General features: G+C 42.0%; 1 protein-coding gene across 1 annotated transcript; it reads left to right on the top strand.

Moving 5' to 3' along the window:
• The first annotated feature begins 3,392 nt into the window (after positions 1–3,392).
• Eloc (elongin C) lies at positions 3,393–18,945 on the top strand. Its single transcript, XM_070038736.1, has 4 exons — positions 3,393–3,571; positions 13,930–13,983; positions 15,248–15,391; positions 18,524–18,945. Exons 2-4 carry the CDS (start codon positions 13,980–13,982, stop codon positions 18,712–18,714), a joined length of 339 nt encoding a protein of 112 aa, XP_069894837.1. The 5' UTR covers positions 3,393–3,571; positions 13,930–13,979; the 3' UTR covers positions 18,715–18,945.
• Positions 18,946–19,927: the final 982 nt, after the last annotated feature.

Consider the following 19,927-nt stretch of genomic DNA (forward strand, 5'->3'; position numbering starts at 1 on the left):
CTTTGTTGGGCACAAGTGGTTCACACCTGCAGTTCTAGCTACACAGGAGGCTGAGGTCTGAGGATCATGGTGTGAAGACAGTCCTGGCAGGAAAGTCTGTGAGACACATTTCCAATAAACTACTCAGAAAAAGCTGGAAGTGGCGCTGTGGTCCAAGTAGTAGAGCTTTCAAACCTCAGGACTGGCAATAATAATAATAACAAAATAGAAGATTTTCCCACAATTTCCATAGATAAATGAAATTAATATATAGACAAAAATTTTTTTGGTCAGTCCTAAGGGCCTGGTTATTGTCCCTGAGCCTCTTTGTGCTCAAGGCTAGCGCTCTACCATGTGAGCCACAGCACCACCTCCAGCTTTTTCTGAGTAGTTTATTGGAGATAAGAGTCTCAAGGCCAGGTACTGGTGGCTCACGCCTGTGAACCTAGCTACTCAGGAGGTTGAGATCTGAGGATCTCGGTTCAAAGCCAGCCTAGGTAGGAAAGGCCTTGCGATTCTTATCTGCAATAAACCTCCCAGAAAACCGGAAGTGGCACTGTGGCTCAAGTGGTAGAGTGCTCTCCTTGAGCTGAACTGAGGGACAGCAGGCAGGCCCAGAGTTCAAGCCCCATGACTCACAAAAAAAAAAAAAAAAAAGAGTCTCACGAATTTTCCTGCCTGGGCTGGCTTCAAACACTGCTCTTTAAATCTCAGCCTCGTGAAAGCTAAGATTACAGACATGAACCACCACAGCCTGGCTGATAGGTTTTTTTTTTTTTAATGAGTATTTGATTCTGATAGATTTTAAAAGCAAAAATGCTAAGAACACCCTAATCCTGAGTTCAAGAACCATTGCCAGCAGAAATGTTGTAAAAGATAAGAGATAGCTAGGACTTCCACATAGATGGGACTCAGTAAAACTACATTTCAGTGTTATCACTTGTGGGAAAAGATGTAATTTTTATTTATTTATTTATTTTTGGTCGGTCAAGAGCTCAAGGCGAGCGCTCTACCACTTGAGCTACAGCGCCACTTCCGGTTTTCTGGTGGTTTATTGGAGATAGGAGTCTCACGGTCTTTCCTGCCTGGGCTGGCTTTGAACCGCGATCCTCAGATCTCAGCCTCCTGAGTAGCTAGGATTACAGGCGTGAGCCACCAGCGCCCGGCAAAAGATGTATTTTTAAAATTTATTTTTCAATCAAGTTTCCTGGCCTTCCCTCTGATTGGCATGGCCCAAGATTAAGAGTCTCCTTCGTCCTAATTGACAGGTTTTATTTTCTCATCTACCTACAATTGGGTTGCTGCTGGGAATGTTTCAGTTTGTTTAATTTGTCCTAGACCATAATCTCAGGTTTAACTGCTTTTACATTTTTCATTATTTTATAGAATCTTCCTCTCCCTATTTTGTTGAGCAAGTTCATTATCCTGCCATAGGCTATAAATTCCATCAGTTCTTTTTTTCTTTCTTTCTTTTTCTTTTTGCTGGTCCTGGGGTTAAACTCGGGGCCTGGATGCCGTCCCTGAGCTTCTTTGTGCTCAAGGCTGGTGTTCTACCACTTGTGCCACAGTGCCACTTCTGGCTTTTTCTTTTCTTTTTTCTTTTTTGTGTGTCGGTCTTGGGGCTTGAACTCTGGGCTTGGGTGCTGTCCCTGCGCTCTTCAGCTCAAGGGGAGCACTCTACCACTTGAGCCACAGCACCACTTCCGGTTTTCTAGTGGTTTATTGGAGATAAAAGTCTCACCGACTTTCCTGCTCGGGCTGGCTTTGACCTCGATCCTCAGATCTCAGCCTCCTGAGTAGCTAGGATTACAGGAGTGAGCTACCGGAGTCTGGCACTTCTTGCTTTTTCTGATTTGTTTACTGGAGATAAGAGTCTCAAGCACTTTCCTGCCTGGGCTGGCTATGAACTGTGATCCTCAGATCTCAGCCTCCTGAGTAGCTGGGCTTTGTTAGTTCTTATCACTTTATTCTTTTCCCCTGGCTTCACCTCTTTGCCAGACACGTTTTGTTTTTTAGTTTCATCTGCGGTTCTTGAGTTGTATAAACCTACATTCCCTTGCTTCTTGTCTTCTCATTTAAGAGCCCGTAATCCCATCCCTCAGAAGGCTGGGGGAGGATTGGGACTGGTGGCATTCAAGCCTTGGTACCCAGCAAGACTTTATCTCAAAACAAAATAAGCAAAACGAAATAAAACCTGTAGCAAAAGTAATTAATTACTTAAACAAACCCCAGATTGGCTATTTTCTTTTGTGGGCATGGTCACACAAAAGTTCCCAAATTGAAACTGGGCGCCCTTGGCTCCAGTCTGCAATCCTGGCGACTCAGCAGGCTGCGATCTGAGGATTTGCAGTTCGAAGGCAGCCAGGGCAGAAAAATCTGTGAGATTCCAATTAAACACCAAAAAAGCCTGACGTGAAGCTGTGGCTCAAGTGGTGAGCGCTAGCCTTGGAGCACAAAAACTCAGGGACATCAGTGCACTGGCACTGAGTTCAAACTCTAGGACTGGCAAACGTACACACACACACACACACACACACACACACACACACACACACACACACACACACACACACACACACACACACACACACACACACACACACACACACACACACACTGCTTAAACTGGACAACTTCACACAGCGTCTGGTCTCCACATTCTCTTCATTCCAATAGTAGAGACGGAACGCAATTAGCTGATTTGGCGTTCCTTGGAAAGGTATCTAGATATCTAACCACAGAAACACAAGGGAGAAAAAACAGGCTGATCCAGAGAGGTGGAGATGGGTGAAGCAGGGCAGTCCCTGAATGCGAAGGGCAGTCCCAGGATTGAGTAAAGGAGTCCGGCGCCCGCACTTTGAGTGAGCCCAGAATCTAGCAGAGCTGGGCAAACCCAGGGAGCAGAATCTGGGTGGAGGGTGGCTATTTTTTTTTCTTTCTTTCTTTCAATACACACTAATATCAGCGCAAAGAACTTAAGGCAAGCTCCAAGAGCAGCGCCGCCGTTTCACAGCGGACAGAGGCCGCTTCACTAAGTGCATAATCTTGTTAGCACAGAACCCACACTCTTCACTCTAGGTCGTCTTTGACTTCTGAATCGTCTAAAACCTTTAACGTGCAGCACGTGGAACTACAAGTCCCAAGATGCATCGCTGCAATGGGGCCCAGACACCTTTGGTACCCGCCAGAAAAAAAAAAGAAAAGAGAAAAAAGAGGACAAATGCCAGGATGTGGAAATTAGATCAGGTCCACCCTGCTGGCTGGGAAAGCAGAAGAGCTAGAATCTGATTGGTTGAAGTTTGACGTCTCTCAGGCTGGTGAATGTTCCTCGAATAGGAAGAGAGGGTGGGTGCCCTACGCACTTCCGGTAAGGCGGAAGTGAGCCAGCAGCCACCCACCCCAGCCTCCTCAAATACCACTCTCCCGCGCATCTCTGAAAGCGCCGGTGACCCGACGGAAGCAATTCCTCCGACTTGTTCCGGAACGCACAGAGGCCAGCAGCTGGGGGTGGGGGGGCGGCCCTGGAGAAGGGGCTGTGGCGGTACGCCGGGGAAGACTGCTGCGGCGGCTGCATTAGCGGCGGGATTCGCAAGTAAGTCTGGGGGCTGGTGCAGGAGCTGGGCTCCGGGCTGCGGGGTGCGTTTGGGGCCGGGGAGGCTTGTGACTGGGTGCGTTCGCCATCCCGCTTCGCACACTGGTTCCCGTCGGGGCGGGGGAAGGAACGGAAGCTCCTCGCCTCCCCGGCCTCCCCGGCCTCCCCGCCTCGTTTGGGGGAGGGGAGGCCCGCCGGAGCTCTCCCGGCGCCGCTCGGTGGGCTCGGGAAGCAGGGGGAGGCCCGGGCCGGGAGGAAGCTGCCCGCGATCCCGGGCCTTCTCCCCGGGCGGAACGCAGAGGGAGGGTGCAGTTGGGGGAGCATGGCAGCCCCATCGCCTTTTTGTTTTTTGTTTTTTTGCTTTCTCACGTGCTCTCAGATTTGTTCATTTCTTGGGTCCCAGGAGGGGCCGCTCGCCACTTTCCTCTGCAGTACCCCGAAAAAAAAGTTTGATCTTTGGAGCAACTTGTTGGGCCATGTCTCTCCCTGTGACCCGGTGGGTGGGGGCTCTCCTGCCTCTCACACTCCTTGTCTGAAAGGAGTTGTCTTCAGGCCAAGTACGGCGCCCCCTGAGTGCCCCGTAAACCAGTCTCTTCAGTAATAATAGATCTCCATTGAATTGAAGAGGGGGGGAATCCTGTAGTGCTAGTATTTCTACTCTGCAGCTTTGAGTGTAGAAAGCAACCGAAATCTTTAGTTATGAAACTTGGTTTTCAAACTGCCAAATTTGCTTTTGATCCCCAAATAACTACTTTTTTCCCCTGTTAAGTGGCTGAAGACGATAAATAATATCTGTATTATTATGCCGTATTTGAGCCATCACAGTTCGCAAGTGGGTTTCACTGGCGATGAAACCGTTGTTGGCCCTTCCATGATGGATATGTGTGGTTTATTGCGTGCGTGTGTGTGTGTCTGTGTGTCTGTGTGTCTGTGTCTGTGTCTGTCTGTGTGTGATGACTAATTTTTATCTGAAAAAATGGCAATTTTGCGATTAGACTTAACTCTTGATTATGTGAGGCAGTTGTTCTCTGCACCCTCCCCCCCAATTTGATAATGGTCCTTTTTAAAAAAGACATCTAATAACTGCTAGGCTGGGAATGTAGCTTAGTTGTAGAGTGCTTGCCTTTCATGCAAGAGACCATAAATCTGAAATCCAGTAACTAGACACATCCAAAAAAGTTGTCTTCTATCTAATAATTATTCAAAACCGATTTTTAAAATATGCACACTCATTATACATAGAACCAGTTTCATTATTAGATGCTAAATTTGAAGTAACTAGGCAATAATTTACACATGAAGCTATGTCTTCTATAGTTATCTAGTTAAGTACTGAAGTAATACTTTGTTGTTTAACTTCCAAAATGCTGTGTGGCTTTTTTTCCAGTCATGTAAAATAAACAGGAAAATCTTCAGTTTTTGCTAATGTATATATTAATACATTTTCCAAATGGTTATTGCTGCATTGTTAAAATCAGATAAACACCATTCAGTGAAGCATGAAACTTTTAAGTCTTAATAATTCTGGAAAATGATAATAGTACTCAAATATTTACCAAACATCTATTTATGTGCTTTGATGCCTACCCTCAAAATGGATATAGGGGATGGGATTATGTATTAGATATAACTTCAGGTAATGATAAATAAGAGGAAAATTAGGCCAGTGCTAGTAATTAGGAGTTGGGAGAATTCTAAAGTTCAAGGCTAGCTTAGGCTACATGTGGAGACCTTGTCTCAAACAAAAGGATGGGTTGGGAAGGTGGCTCAGTGGTAGAGTGCTTGCCTCACATGCATGAGCCCCTGGTGGCTCAAGTGGTAAAGTGCTAGCCTTGAGCTGAAGATCTGAGGGACAGTGCCCAGGCCCAGAGTTCAAGCCCCACAACTGGGAAAGGAAAAAAAAGAGAGACTTCTGGCTGCTTGTGGCTTATGCCTCTGTGATCTTAGCTGCTCAGGAGGCTGAGAGCTGAGAATCCATTTGAAGCCAGCACAGGCCAGGAAAGTCCTAGAAATTCCTATGAACAATTAACCACCAAAAAAGCTGAAGTAGAGCCATGGCTCTAGTGATTTAGAGCACTACCCTTGAGCAAATAAAAAAAAAAAAAAAAAAAAAAAAGCTCAGGGACAGCACCCAGTGCCTGCAGTCAAGCCCCAGGTCTAGTGCTTGGGCATGAGTGCACACACATACACACACACACACACATACACAAACAGATTTAGGTGATGATAATATGCTTTTGATGGAAAACTTGATTGTTTTAACTAGAGATTTCTCAAATAGTAAACTGCAAATGCATAGACCTTGACCACAATGAAGGAAAAGTAGTGTTGACATCAGGTTATGGTGGATGAGTGTTAATCAACTAGCAAATAAATAAAATTGAGGCTTATGGTCTTTTTTTTCTTTTTGAAATGAGAAACCACTGACAGGTTTTCAGTAGGAAGGTGGCTGATTTATGCTTGTTCATAGCAGATTGGTGAGTGGAGAGTAGACCAGCTCTCCAGCTCTGGATATAAGCTCTGGATGAGGAAACTTTTCTAAGTGTTTAAGTCTCTGAGATACATTAGCTTGAAATGTAGAGTTGGAAGATAATGATTTGAAGTGTAATTTCATGCTAGAGCCAAATGGCACAGATAAATTTTTCTTCTTTTTTCTTTTTATTTCTTTGTGGTGGGCTTGAACTCTGGGCCTGGGTGCTGTCCCAGAACTTCTTTTTGCACCAGGATAGAAATCTACCACTTGAGCCCTAGCTCCATGTCTGGCTTTTTTGGTAGATTATTAGAGACAAAAGCCTCACAAAGCCGGGCGCTGGTGGCTCACACCTGTAATCCTAGCTACTCAGGAGGCTGAGATCTGAGGATCGCGGTTCAAAGCCAGCCCGGGCAGGAGAGACCGTGAGACTCCTATCTCCAATAAACCACCAGAAAACCGGAAGTGGCGCTGTAGCTCAAGTGGTAGAGTGCTCGCCTTGAGCTGAAGAGCTGAGGGACAGTGCCCAGGCCCAGAGTTCAGGCCCCACGACCGACAAAAAAAAAAAAGCCTCACAAACTTTCCTGCCTAGGCTGGCTTTACTGTGATCCTTAGATCTCAGGACTCAGAGTACCTAGGATTATAGATGTGAGCCACCAGCTCTTAGATTTGATTTTCTTTTGAGTAAACAACTTCTATCCACCCTAATCATTTCAGGAATAGCAGTATCATAGTGTATCTTACTGGGTATTACTGCTTTGTAGCACGTACCTCTACTCCCAGAACTCAAGAGGCTGAGAGGTAGAAGGACGAGTCTCTGAGCAGCCTGTGCTATATGGTCAAACAAAACAAAAAGTATTTACTGAAGTGGGAAAGACTTGAGAAGGGAAACATCAGTTTTTGATAGTTTCCAAGAGTTGTGTGTGTATGTCAATACTAGGGTTTTTCTACTAAACAGCCTTGAATACTTAACTTCATTCTTTTGTTTAAGGCTGGCACTCTACAACTGAACTTTTAACTCCTCTTCTGGCTTTTTTTGGGGGGGGGGGCAGTCCTGGGGCTTGAACTTGGGGCCTGAACTTGGGGCCTGGAGCGTCCCTCAGCCTCGTTTGTTCAAGGCTAGCCTTCTATCACTTGAGCCACAGTGCTACTTCTGGCTTTTTCTGAGTAGTTTATTGGAAATAAGAGTCTCATGGATGCCGGGCACCGGTGGCTCACGCCTGTAATCCTAGCTACTCAGGAGGCTGAGATCTGAGAATCACAGTTCAAAGCCAGCCCGGGCTGTTTTACAATATACATGAGCTATGGGTAGATATACTTAGAAAATTTTCTTATTCTTTTTATAAACTATAAGGAAATTTGAGATAGTAAGGGAGATTAGGTAGTTTTCAGTGGTAAAGTGCCTTGCATCCTTTTAAGTTCACTGCTCTGTGGGAAACACCTGCTTAATAAAGATAAAAGTAAGATAAGTGGGAGTAACACAGTTAAATTCAATCACCTCATGTGAGATATGAAGAGTCAAATCCTGTCACTTAACCTATATAGATCTCAAGACAAATGTCTAAGCGAGAATAGAAATTCAGATATGGGGCTAGAGGTATGTGGTTTTTTTTTTGTTTTGTTTTTTTTTTTTGTCGGTTGTTGGGCTTGAACTCGGCCTGGGTGCTGTCCCTCAGCCCTTCAGTTCAAGGCTAGTGCTCTACCACTTCAGTCACAGCACCACTTCTGGTTTTCTGAGTGGTTTATTGGAGATAAGAGTCTCACAGACTTTCCTGCCCTGCCTGGTCTGGTCTGGAACCATGAAACCATGATCCTCAGATCTCAGCCTCCTGAGTAGTTAGGATTACAGGCGTGAGCCACTGGCACCCGGCTGAGGATTGTGTTTTGGAAGTCAGCCTGGGCAGGGCTGAGGATTGTGTTTTGGAAGTCAGCCTGGGCAGGAGAGTTGAGACTCTTAAATCCAATAAACTACTCAGAAAAGACTGGAAGTGGTCCTGTGACTCAAGTGTTAGAGAACTAGCGTTTGAGACAAATGACAGTGCCCAGGCCCTGAGTTCAAACCCCAGGACCTGTAGGACAACAAAAATGCCGTGTGAAGACACTGGTAAACAGTGGAGTTCATTTATTTTTATTACAGACCTATAAAAAAAATCTACATTTGTCCTCCACATGTAGTTCTATATACACATATACATACATATATACATACACGAACGAATGTTTGGTTTGGAAGTGGAATCATAGCTTTTTTTTTTGGTTGTGGGGCTTGAACTCTGGGCTTGGGCACTGTCCCTGCGCTCTTCAGCTCAAGGCTAGCACTCTACCACTTGAGCCACAGCGCCACTTCCAGTTTTTAGTGGTTTATTGGAGATGAAGAGTCTCACGGACTTTCCTGCCCGGGCTGGATTTGAACCTCGATCTTCAGATCTCAACCTCCTGAGTAGCTAGGATTACAGGCGTGAGCCACTGGTGCCCTGCTTTAACATTACTGTTTTAAGGTATTTCACTGTGTGCTGAATAAGCACTGTCTTTGTGCTTTATGTATAATTTATTTTTCATAATATCCTTGCGAAGTAAATGCCATATTTCCATTTTACAGTATCAGAAACGAGGCACAGAAATGTTAGGTAACTGGTTCATATAGCAATTAGTGATGGGGGTAAGCATTCTAAAGCCAATTGCTTTTAAGCAACTACATTATATGGAGGGCTAATGATACAAAATAACCAAAGAAATCTTAGGTAAGAGATGAAACAAGAAGATGTAGCAGGAAAAAAAAAAAAAAAGAAGATGTAGCAGAGGACTGTGTACACCTCCCAGTATTGGGTCTTCAAACGCATGTCTGAAGACATGGCTCAGTGGTAGTGTTTCTTTAGCATATATTCTGGATTGAACCATGAGCTAAAAAAAGAAACAAAAAAATCAAAACATTACATCTTGGTCCAAGTCTCAGCCTGTGTTCCTTATCAGTCACCATTCTCTTGTTTGATAAGATCTAGCTTCTCAATTCCTGGCCTCTTTTCCTATACTCATTGTCTCACTCTGGTCAAACTGGTCTCCATGCTCTTCTCTATCCTTGAAAGGTTCTTTTCCAGACACCATGACTCATTCCCTCACTTTTCAGGTTTTTGTTAAGTATCAATGGGGCTTTTCCTTTACTCCATTCCTTACCTCCTGCTTTATTTTTCCCCACTTCATTTCTTCGATCTCACGATTTTTGGTGTGGTATCTTTCAAGATCCTTTCCATGATGTTAAATATGTGTCATGTTCATCTGTGTTACTTAAGACACAACTTGACATACTATCCATTAGTAAATATTTGTTGGATGGGTGAATGTTCTTTATAACACTGAATTATGTATCTCAAACTATCTGACTTAGCTCATACTGTTTCCTTTGCCTGGATGTTCTGTCCTAATTTGGCCTGATAAAAATAACCCCATCTATCAAGACCCACATTAGAAACTGTTCCCCTAACAGGAACTTGTTAGTGATTATTTGTAGCTCCACATTTTCTTTGGGGCAGCCAGATTCCTACCTCTGTTAGCATGTACTGGCCCAGCAACAGCTTTTTCTGGTACTTTATTGGTGATAGGAGTTTCACAGACTTTCCTGCCTGGGCTGGCTTTGAACCATGATCCTCAGATCTCAGCCTCCTGGGTAGTTAGAATTACAGGCATGAGGCACTGACACTGGGCTAGGTTACTTACCCCCTCTCCCCCTCCTTACCTCCCCCTCCGCCCCCCAGGTTGTGGGGCCTTGAACTCTAGGCCTGGGCACTGTCCCTCAGCTCTTAAGCTCAAGGCTAGTGCTCTATCACTTGAACCACAGCGCCACTTCTGGCTTTTTCTGCTTATGTGGTGCTGATTTATTGAACCCAGGGCCTCATGCATGCAAGGCAAAGCACTCTACCACTGAGCCACCTTCCCAGCCCTCTGTTACTTTTATAGTCACTCCTAGGCAAAGGTCTGCTGATGACCTACATCCCCAGACTTCCCATTTTGCTTTTGTTGATTTTTGTTTTGTGTTGTTTTGTTTTTGGTCCGGTCATGGGGCCTGAACTCTGGGTGTGGGCGCTGTCCCTCAGCTCTTCAGCTTAAGGCTAGCGCTCTACCACTTGAGCCACAGTGCCACTTCCGGCTTTTTTCTTTTTGTTTATGTGGTGCTAAGGAATCGAACCCAGGGCCTCATGCATGCAAGGCAAGCATGCAAGGCAAGCGCTCTACCACTGAGCCACCTTCCCAGCCCATATTTTAACTCTTGATGATGATTTGCTCTGTTTCCATTAGTGATGTTAGAAAACCTCCTCCTTTTCATTTCTATTGTATACAAGGTGGCATTGATTTACTATATTAAGTGTGTGGAAAAACTGTTGCTACCCAAACGGTTTTAATGGTGTGACTTTGCATGGTTGCTGAGCTACTGCAAGCTAGTTAAACAAATATCCTATACATTTTTTTCCTGTGGAGCTTAGAACAGTTGGTACTTGACATTTTTATGCTTCAAGACTTTAGCATTTTTCTTTGCTTAGAATTAAGATCATAATTATATACAACAAAAGAAAGTAGTAATTGTCTAATATAAAATAGCATGCTATTTTTTAAGTTTAGAGATCTATCTAAGGATTTATATTAGCTGCTTCTAAAAGTACAAAGTAAATTCATTGGAGCAAAAAAAAATTTTGTTTTATTTTTGCATCCGGTCGTGGGGCCTGAACTCTGGGCCTGGGCGCAGTCCCTCAGCTCTTCAGCTGTGAAGTCAGATCCACCCAGGCTTAAACCTTGACTAAACCATCACTAAGTTATAGAAAGCTTGAGCAAGCAAAAGCCTTTTCCATGTTTTCAGATCTCTAAGATAAAAATGATTATTCCTCTTTGGGTGGGGGAGTTGGAGATTGAACCCAAGTCCTTGAACATGCAAGTAACTTCACCACCACTGTCTTAAGGCATATAGTGCTTTATTAAGTATTAGCCTAATAAATTGTTGGTTGTCTTTTACTTTGCCATTGCTATCCTTTTTTTCTAGTTCACAAGTTAGAAATAATTTCTCACTTTAGAAACAGCTCTCTCCATTCTTTCTTAGGGTTACTATAGATTAAAGTTGTTTCTACTCCTGTTTCTTCCCTGGAACAAATCACTCAGCCTCAATGATACTTTGTTTCTCAGTAAGCTGAGGGAGTTAGATTATTTCCAAACTCATTATTTACTTTATCTTTTGTTAAGATTAGAATTAAAATATTGGTCAAGAATTTGTTAGAGAATATTGTGACAAAAATGGTATAAATAAGATCTTCCCCCCCACCCCCCAGTTTTTAAATTAAACCTACACTTTATTGTTATTAAGGTTCCTTAAAGAAATGCTGTCGTGTTAAAATACAAACTCCTGGCAAAAAAAAACTCCCAACCTTTCCTTTTATGAATCATTTGTTATTCTTTTTGGTAGAACTGGTGTTTGAATTTAGAGCTTCACTCTTTCTAGGTTGATCCCTATCACTTAAACCACACTTCTAGCTTTATTTTATATTTTTAGTTTTAATTTTTTTGGTTCTGGTACTGAAGCATGAACTCAAGGCCTCTTGCTTTTGTTTTATGTGCAGGGATAGCACTCTACCACTGTTCAGCAACTTGAGCCAAACTGCCACTTCCAGTTTTTTTATGGCTAGAGATAAAAGTCTTTGCTGTTATCTTCCTGGGCTGGCTTTGAACTAGGAGCCACCAGCTCCTGGCCTTTGCCTGTTATTTTGGAGATAGAGTCTAGCAACTTTTCTGCTCAGGTTGGCCTTGACCAACTTAGAGATCAGATATTAGCATGAGCCAATGACACCTGGCTTGAATTATTTCATTTTGTAAAATTTTAAAGATTTTTCTCAATCACAAACTCTATCATTTTGTCATTAAATTCAGGACTTTTGTGGCCTACATATAGACAAGATGAAAAAATGATATTTACTATACACTCACATTACTAGAAGTCACTTTTTTGTTTGTTTTGCAAGGCTGGTGCTCTACAACTGCAGCCATAGCACATTGACATGTAGCAGTGCACACCGAATATTAATATAAAATGTGCACGAGCTTGTGCCACTAGTCAATTGGTTAATACAAATGATCAAGCCCAGCCAGGAGCTGGTGGCTCAAATATGTAATCCTAGCTGCTCAGAAAGCAGAGATCTGAGGATCATAGTTTGAAGCCAACCAATGTAGAAAAGCAAAAAGCTGGAAGTGAAGCCATGACTCAAGAGGTAGAACACTAGCCTTAAGCAAAAAAGTTCCGGGACAGCGCCCAGGTCCTGAGTTCCAAACCCTAGGACCAGCACCATAAAAAGAAAAAAAGTATCTGGTCCCAATATGATGATTAACCAAGACATTCTTACCACTTGGGAAATTCTTAAGAATTTAGATACCACCTCCCAGAAACTAAGGACAAAAGCCAGACAAATTCTTTTTTTATTTTTTTATTTTTTATTTTTTATTTATTTTTTTTAATGTCCGGTCGTGGGGCCTGAACTCTGGGCCTAGGCACTGTCCTTCAGCTCTTCAGCTCAAGGCTAGCACTCTACCACTTGAGTCACAGCGCCACTTCCGGGTTTTTTCTTTTTGCTTATGTGGTGCTGAGGAATCGAACCCAGGGCCTCAGGCATGCAAGGCAAGCACTCTACCACTGAGCCAACTTCCCAGCCCCAGACAAATTCTTTATTGATAAGAATACTTCAAGTTTTCTCAGACTTCTTAACAGGCCTATGCCCACCTTCTCCCCAAAATAAACAGAAGTCTTAGAATATCTTAGAGCCATGACATTTTTTCTTGGTAATCGTATTGTATGCATTTTAGTGGGCTGCACTTGTGTTTACATTCTGTTCTTAACACTGTATGACCATTTTCTTTGACCATTAAAAAAAAGTGCTGAAGGAAATTGGGCCCTACAGCCTCACACACGTAAGCACTCTTAACTACTGAGCTAACATCCCCCAGCCTTTGGTATTTTGAGATAGGGACTATCTCTATATCTCATGCTGATTTTGAACTCCTATGTAAAACAAGCTGGCCTCAACTCACAACCCTCTGCCTCCTTCTTCCAGTTGCTAGGATTACAGGAATGAACCACAATATCCATTTTTGTTTTTGTATGTTGATACCAGGGCCTGGGCACTGTTCAAATATAGCATTCTGCCACTTGAGCCACAGCTCCACTTCTACGGTTTTTATTGGTGGTTACATTGAAGATAAGAGACACATGGATAAGAGTCATATGGACTTTTCTGCCTGAGCTGGCTCCTAACCAGGATCCTCAGATCTCATTCTCAGTAGCTGGGATTATAGGCATGAACCGCTGTCACCTGGTGTCAGTTTTTTCATTTTTCTTTCTTTCTTTTTTTTTGTTGGTCATGGGGCCTGAACTCTGGGGTTAGACGCTGTCCCTGTGCTCTTCAGCTCAAGGCTAGCGCTCTACCATTTGAGCTATCCTGCCACTTCTAGCTTTTTCTGCTTATGTGGTGCTAAAGAATCGAACCCAGGGCCTCATGCATGCCAGGCAAGTGCTCTACCACTGAGCCACCTTCCCAGCCCCTTTTCATTTCTCTTTAAAGCCTATTTTGTATGTATATTATTTTAAGTAATATTTCTATAATTCAGAAGCTCTGCCCAAGCACAGAGCATTTTGTGATTCTTTTTGGTTGGTAACATTTTATACTTGACAACTCTTGATAAAGGAAGGAGATGTACTCCTTACCTAACTTATGTAACTGTAACCCCTCTCTGCATCACTTTTATAATAACAAATAAAAAGGAGGGAGACTCCTTCAGCTATTAATACCAAATGACATAAGCAACTGGTTGAAAACATGTCAAATTCAACATTATTCTTAACCTGGTCTTGTTACATTTCTAGGAAACTACTAAAGTTCCTGTGGAACCAAAGTAAAATTGTATAAGAACATAATGGGTAAGTTATACAAAGGTAATTTTGTGTTTTCAACTAGTAGAAGCTGTTTATTCTTAAACATAGGCTTTCAAAGTCATTAAATGGAAGAAAATGGTTAAACTGAAATTACTGTTTATGTAAATCAAGTTTATATTTACTGTATATTCCTAGAAGGCAGATCAGTAACAATTTTGTGCCAAGTGTAATAGCTTGTATCTTAAGAAATTAAGACTTCCCAACAAATAAGTAATAGGATTTTGAAAAAAATTGTGTTTATTGCAGTACTGATAAGAACTTAAATCTTCATTCTTTCAAGAGTTGGCAAGTCAGGTGTGGGGTGGCTCACATCTATAATTCTAGCTATTCAGAAAGCTGAGATCTGAGGATTGCAGTTAAAAGCCAGAGTTGACAAACTTAAGATTCTTGTCTCTGGTTAACCATGAAAAAGCTAAAAGTAGAGTTGTGGTTCAAGGGGTAAAGTGCCATCCTTGAGGGAAAAAGCTAAGAGAACAGTGCACACACAGGCCCTGAGTTCAACCCCCAGTACCAGCACACACAAGAAAAGAGTTGGTAAAACTGCTAAAAATCTACAAGTTTGTTCATTGGAATAATTACATTCAAGAAATATATGAAAAAAATTGTGAAAGACGTGTTGAGTAGCCAGTTGTGTGTAAAGCTAGCACAGAGTAACATTTGTGTTCTCTCTTTTACCTCTACTTTGATTTTGTTGCTACTGTGATTCTGGGGATCAAACTCTGGAACTCACATATACTGGGAGCATATTTTACCACTGAGCTACATCTGTAGCCAAGCCTGGGTTTTTATTTTTTTATTTTTTGTTGTCTTGTTTTGGTGCGAGTAGTGGGTCTTGAACCCAGGCCTCACATATTTAGTTTTGCCTGCTAAATGCTGGTGTTATCTCATTTGAGCTATACCTCTACTTGTGGCCTTTGGCTCTTAATTGGAGGTGACTCTCTGATTTGTCCCCCTAGTCCCAGACTGGCTTCAAACCTTGATCCTTGGATCTTAGCCTTCAATATAGCTAGAATTACAAGAATGAGCCACCAACACCCAGCCTGAGGCTTGTACCAGTCCTGAGGCTTGAACTTAGAGCTTGGGTGCTGTCCCTGAGGTTTTGTGCTCTGTTATTTGGACCACAGCTCCGCTTCTAGCTTTTTCCTGGCTAATTGGACGTAAGAGTCTCATCTGCTTTCTTGCCCAACGTAGCCTTCAAATCCGTGATTCTCAGATCAGTCTCCAAAATCATACCACTACTTTTTTTCAGATGGAGAGGAGAAAACCTATGGTGGCTGTGAAGGCCCTGATGCCATGTATGTCAAGTTAATATCTTCTGATGGTCACGAATTTATTGTAAAAAGAGAGCATGCACTAACATCAGGAACAATAAAAGCCATGTTGAGTGGCCCGGGTAAGTAGTTTTCTTCCACATATCTTTTTATGCTTGTTATGAGTTGAATCAAACGAAAGCATTTAAAGAGAAAGCAAGCAGGTGATAATAATCCCAGCTACTTATAAAGCCAAGGCTAGGGGATTCTTGAGTTCAGGTGTTGGATATGCAGCTACTGGGGGAGCAAAATAGAATTGTTGTTTCTGGCCAGACCAAGCCAAAAAAAATTTATCAAGACCCAGTTTCAAAAACAAGCTGGGAGCCAGGTGCCGCAGCTCAACGCCTGTAATCCTACTACTCAGGAGGCTGAGATCTGAGGATCACGGTTCAAGGCCAGCCCAGGCAGAAAAGTCCGGGAGATTCTTATTTCCAGTAAACCACTCAGAAAACTGGAAGTGGCGATGTGGCTCAAGTGGTATCACCTTTAGTCCCAAAACACCTTTTTTTTAAAAGGAAACTCCTACACTCATTACATTCTCACTACCTATTCTCTATGACTGTTATTTAGCAACAATGATAGACTTTCTGATTTGCTTGCTCTGGACATTTCACATAAATATACCTTTCATATCTGACCATTGTATGTTGTGCCAGTTCTGGGACTTGAAATTTACCTAGATGCTGTTCCTAGCTTTTTTGCTTAACGCTAGCACTCTACTACTTGAACCACAGCTTCACTGACTTTTTGGTGGGTAATTGGAGATAAGAGTCTGATGGACTTTCCTTCCCAGGCTGGCTTTGAACAATGATCCTCAGATCTCAGCCAATTAAGTAGCTAGGATTGGTGAGCCACTTGGCCATGTGTGGTCTTTTTTTTTTTTTTTGCCAGTCCTGGGGCTTGAACTCAGGGCCTGGGCACTGTCCCTTAGCTGCTTTTTTTGCTCAAGGCTAGCACTCTACCAGCTTGAGCCACAGTGCCACTTCCAGCCTTTTCTGTTTATGTGGTGTACTGAGGAATCGAATCCAGGGCTTCATGCATGCTAGGCAAGCCTTCTACCACTAAGCCACATTTCTGGCCCATGTTTGATCTTTTTAGTCAATCCTAGCTGCTCAGGAACTTGAGATCTTAGAATCACAGTCCAAAGCCAGTCTGGGCAGGAAAGTCCATGAGACTTATCACCAAAAAGCCAGAAGTAGAGCTTTGGCTCAATTGATAGAGGGTTAGCCTTGAGCAAAAATGCTCAGAATCAATACTTAGGCCCTTGATCAAGATTCAGGACTGGCACAAAAACACACAAAAGATATAGTAGTAACTGATCTCCACTCTATGAAAAAATGAGCAGATGATTGTATATTAATGTCAACATCCTTAAACATATCCATATGATCAGTGTCATGCTCCGGCTTCTGTTTTTATTGTGATCTAAAGCTTTTAAGTTCTACTTCTATGGATCTTTCCCATTTAAACATGAAAATTTTGAGTGTTTTACTTGCTTTTATTCAGTCATCTTTGTAGGGTTGGTTTTTTGGTCTGTTTTTGTTTTAGTGCCTGTTATGGGACTTGAACTCTGGGCCTGGGCTCTTTCCCTGAGCTCTTTCCCTGTCTCCAAGCTGGCATACTAGCCCTTTGAGCTGCAACTCCACTTCTGGTGCTGCGTGCCTGTGTAACTGGAGATAAGAGTCTTCACTGGCTTTCTTGCCCAGGCTGGGTTTGAACCATGATCCTCAGATCTTAGTTTCCTGAGTAGCTTGGATTACAGATGTGAGCCACCTGCGCCCAGCATGCTTTTGTTTTATTTAGGGTTTCTTTTTTGGTTATTTTTGAGGTAGAGCCTCACTAGGTTGTGCTACTGTGCTTCTTCATGTCACTGGAGATTACAGGTACATGCCACTACACCAGCTATTGTGCTTCCTGGTACCAAAGATAGCAGGCACGCTCCTCTGCCCAGCCATTGGTTGAGATGGAGTTCTGTGAACTTTTTGCCTGAGCTGACTTTGAATCACAATCCTCTATCTTTGTCCTTTAAGTAGCTGAGATTCTAGGCTTAAGTGACTGCACTAGGTACTCAATACTGTCTTGAAATGTTACTCAGAAATCAAGGATCATTTTTAAAATTTTCTTTTTTCTTTCTTTCCCTCTCTCCCACTCTCTCCCTCTCTTTCTATTTCCTTCTCTCTCCCTCTCTTTCTCTCTCCCTCTCTCTCTCCTGGTCCTAGGGCTTGAATTTAGGGCCTGGGCTTTGTCCCTAAGTCTCTCTGTGCTCAAGGCTAGCACTTTATCACTGGAGCCACAGCACCACTTCGCACTTTTTCTGTTGATGTAGTATTGGGGAATCTAACCCAGAGCTTCATGCATGTTACATAAGCACTCTACCACTAAGCCACATTCCCAGACAATTTTTTTTTTAATTTTTGGTCAGCCATGGGGCTTAAACTCAGGCCCTACGTGCTATCTCTAAGCCTTTTTGCTTAAGTCTAGTGCTCTACCACATTGTCACAGTGCCACTTTGTTATTCTTTTAACATGTATTTTATTGGGACTCCTGTAACAAAATATGTGTGTGTGTCTTTTCTTTTTGGTACTGGGGATCGAACCCAAGACGTTGCACTTGCTAGGCAAGCGCTTTGCCACTGAGCTACATTCCAGCCCCAGACCAGATGTCTTTAGTAACAAAACTTCTTGTCTTATGATCCTGGTTGTGGAAGCTGAAGGTTAGGATTGGTAGAGGTGATATCTGAGATCTATTTTTGCCTTGTAAATGGTGGTTATCTTTTCCCTGTGTCTTCCCATGGTCTTTTCTTTGTATCTCATGAAAATACCAATTATTTTGGATTGCTATATGAGACCTCCTGTTTTAATTTCTAAGTACCTCTTAAAAGACCTTATCTCAGCCTGTAGTCCTAGCTACTCAGGAGGCTGAGATCTGAGGATCGCGGTTCAAAGTCAGTCCAGGCAGGACACTCATCTCCAATAAACCACCAGAATACTGGAAGTGGTGCTGTGGCTCAAGTGGTAGAGTGCTCACCTTGAGCTGAAGAGCTGAGGGACAGTACCCAGGCCCACAGTTCAAGCCCCAAGACCAACAACAACAAAAAAGACAGTATCTCTGTATATAGTCACATTCTGAGATTCTATGGGTTAAGACAGCCAAATTGGGAGAGGGAAGAGAGGCACTATTCAGGCCATAACATACATAATCATTTTGTTTTGCAGGTCAGTTTGCTGAGAATGAAACCAATGAGGTCAATTTTAGAGAGATCCCTTCACATGTGCTATCAAAAGTATGCATGTATTTTACCTACAAGGTTCGCTACACTAACAGCTCCACCGAGATTCCTGAATTCCCAATTGCACCTGAAATTGCACTGGAACTGCTGATGGCTGCGAACTTCCTAGATTGTTAAATAAAATAAATTATAATAAACTGTTAATTTTTTCAGTATTTAATACCTGTAGTTCAGTTAGTAATTTTTTCACTTAGCATGTTGCCTGTATGCAATTGAACTATAAAGTTAATTGCAAAGCAAATTATCTTCTGTTCTTTTGCATAGCAATCAGAGCTGAAATTTGTTTGCTATATTGACAAGTTAAGGACGTTTTCACAAACTAAGAAATAAACAAATAATGACAATTCATAGGTCGTTTTGTTTATCCTTTGGATGTGACTTTTAAAATAGAACAATCATAAATACTGAAATGTAGGCATAAATGAACATGTCCTACAGATAAATAATGGGGCTAAGTATTTTTATGTTTTTAGTGTTTTTTAAAATATTTTGATCTTATAGCTGCTGCTTCTAGCATTACTAGAGTTATGCAAATAATTACATGAAAAATTTGTTTATAAGTTAGCCAAATCATTGATTTTTATAACTCAAAGGATTAAGAGTTGAAATTTCTTATGTGTTTTTTTGATAAACTGCAGTATTGTTTTAATTGTATCTTGTGTTTTGTTTATTGCTACAACTTAAGGTCTTTATTTAAAAGCAATTTTGGAAGTTATTAGGTACAAGTTTTACATTAGTAACTGAACCTGTAGCCAGATAATCAACAAGTGAACTACATAACTAAAGAGTTCCTGTGCATTGTATGTTTTGGACAACTCGAAGTATTGTACTTACATTGATTCTAAAGCTTCCTTTCTTGGGATTACACTTGTTTAAATGTATTTTAAAATATTCTATGAGCTTTATCTAGATCTTAAGAGCTAGACTTCTTTGAATTAGTCTTCCTCCATCTAGTTGGAATGTCATAAGAACCTTACAATGCACTCAATAGTACATTAATTATCTATGAAAATATTTGAGTAAATATACAACAATCAAAAAATATACTACAATCAGTGGGTCTTCTCAAAACTCAAGGAAGTTAATCAGCTTTTAATTATATAGATAAAAACATTTGAAAAGTATAATAGTATCTTTGTTTAGGCATTGGAAAAGAACTACTGGAGCTGGGTTTAGTGTTTAGAACAAAACCATCATAATGAAGTCTATAGACTTAAGTCCAATTCCCTTTCTTAATAAGACTAGCTTGATATAGCCCTATTTTTCTTCAGAAACTATAAACTAGAGTAACTTCTTTTTGAAAGCCAAAACATTTCGTACCTTATTAAAA

This window comes from Dipodomys merriami, unplaced genomic scaffold, assembly GCF_024711535.1.
Source record: "Dipodomys merriami isolate MVZ:Mamm:240054 unplaced genomic scaffold, mDipMer1.0.p SCAF_291, whole genome shotgun sequence".
In the NCBI taxonomy this organism is placed as follows: domain Eukaryota; kingdom Metazoa; phylum Chordata; class Mammalia; order Rodentia; family Heteromyidae; genus Dipodomys; species Dipodomys merriami.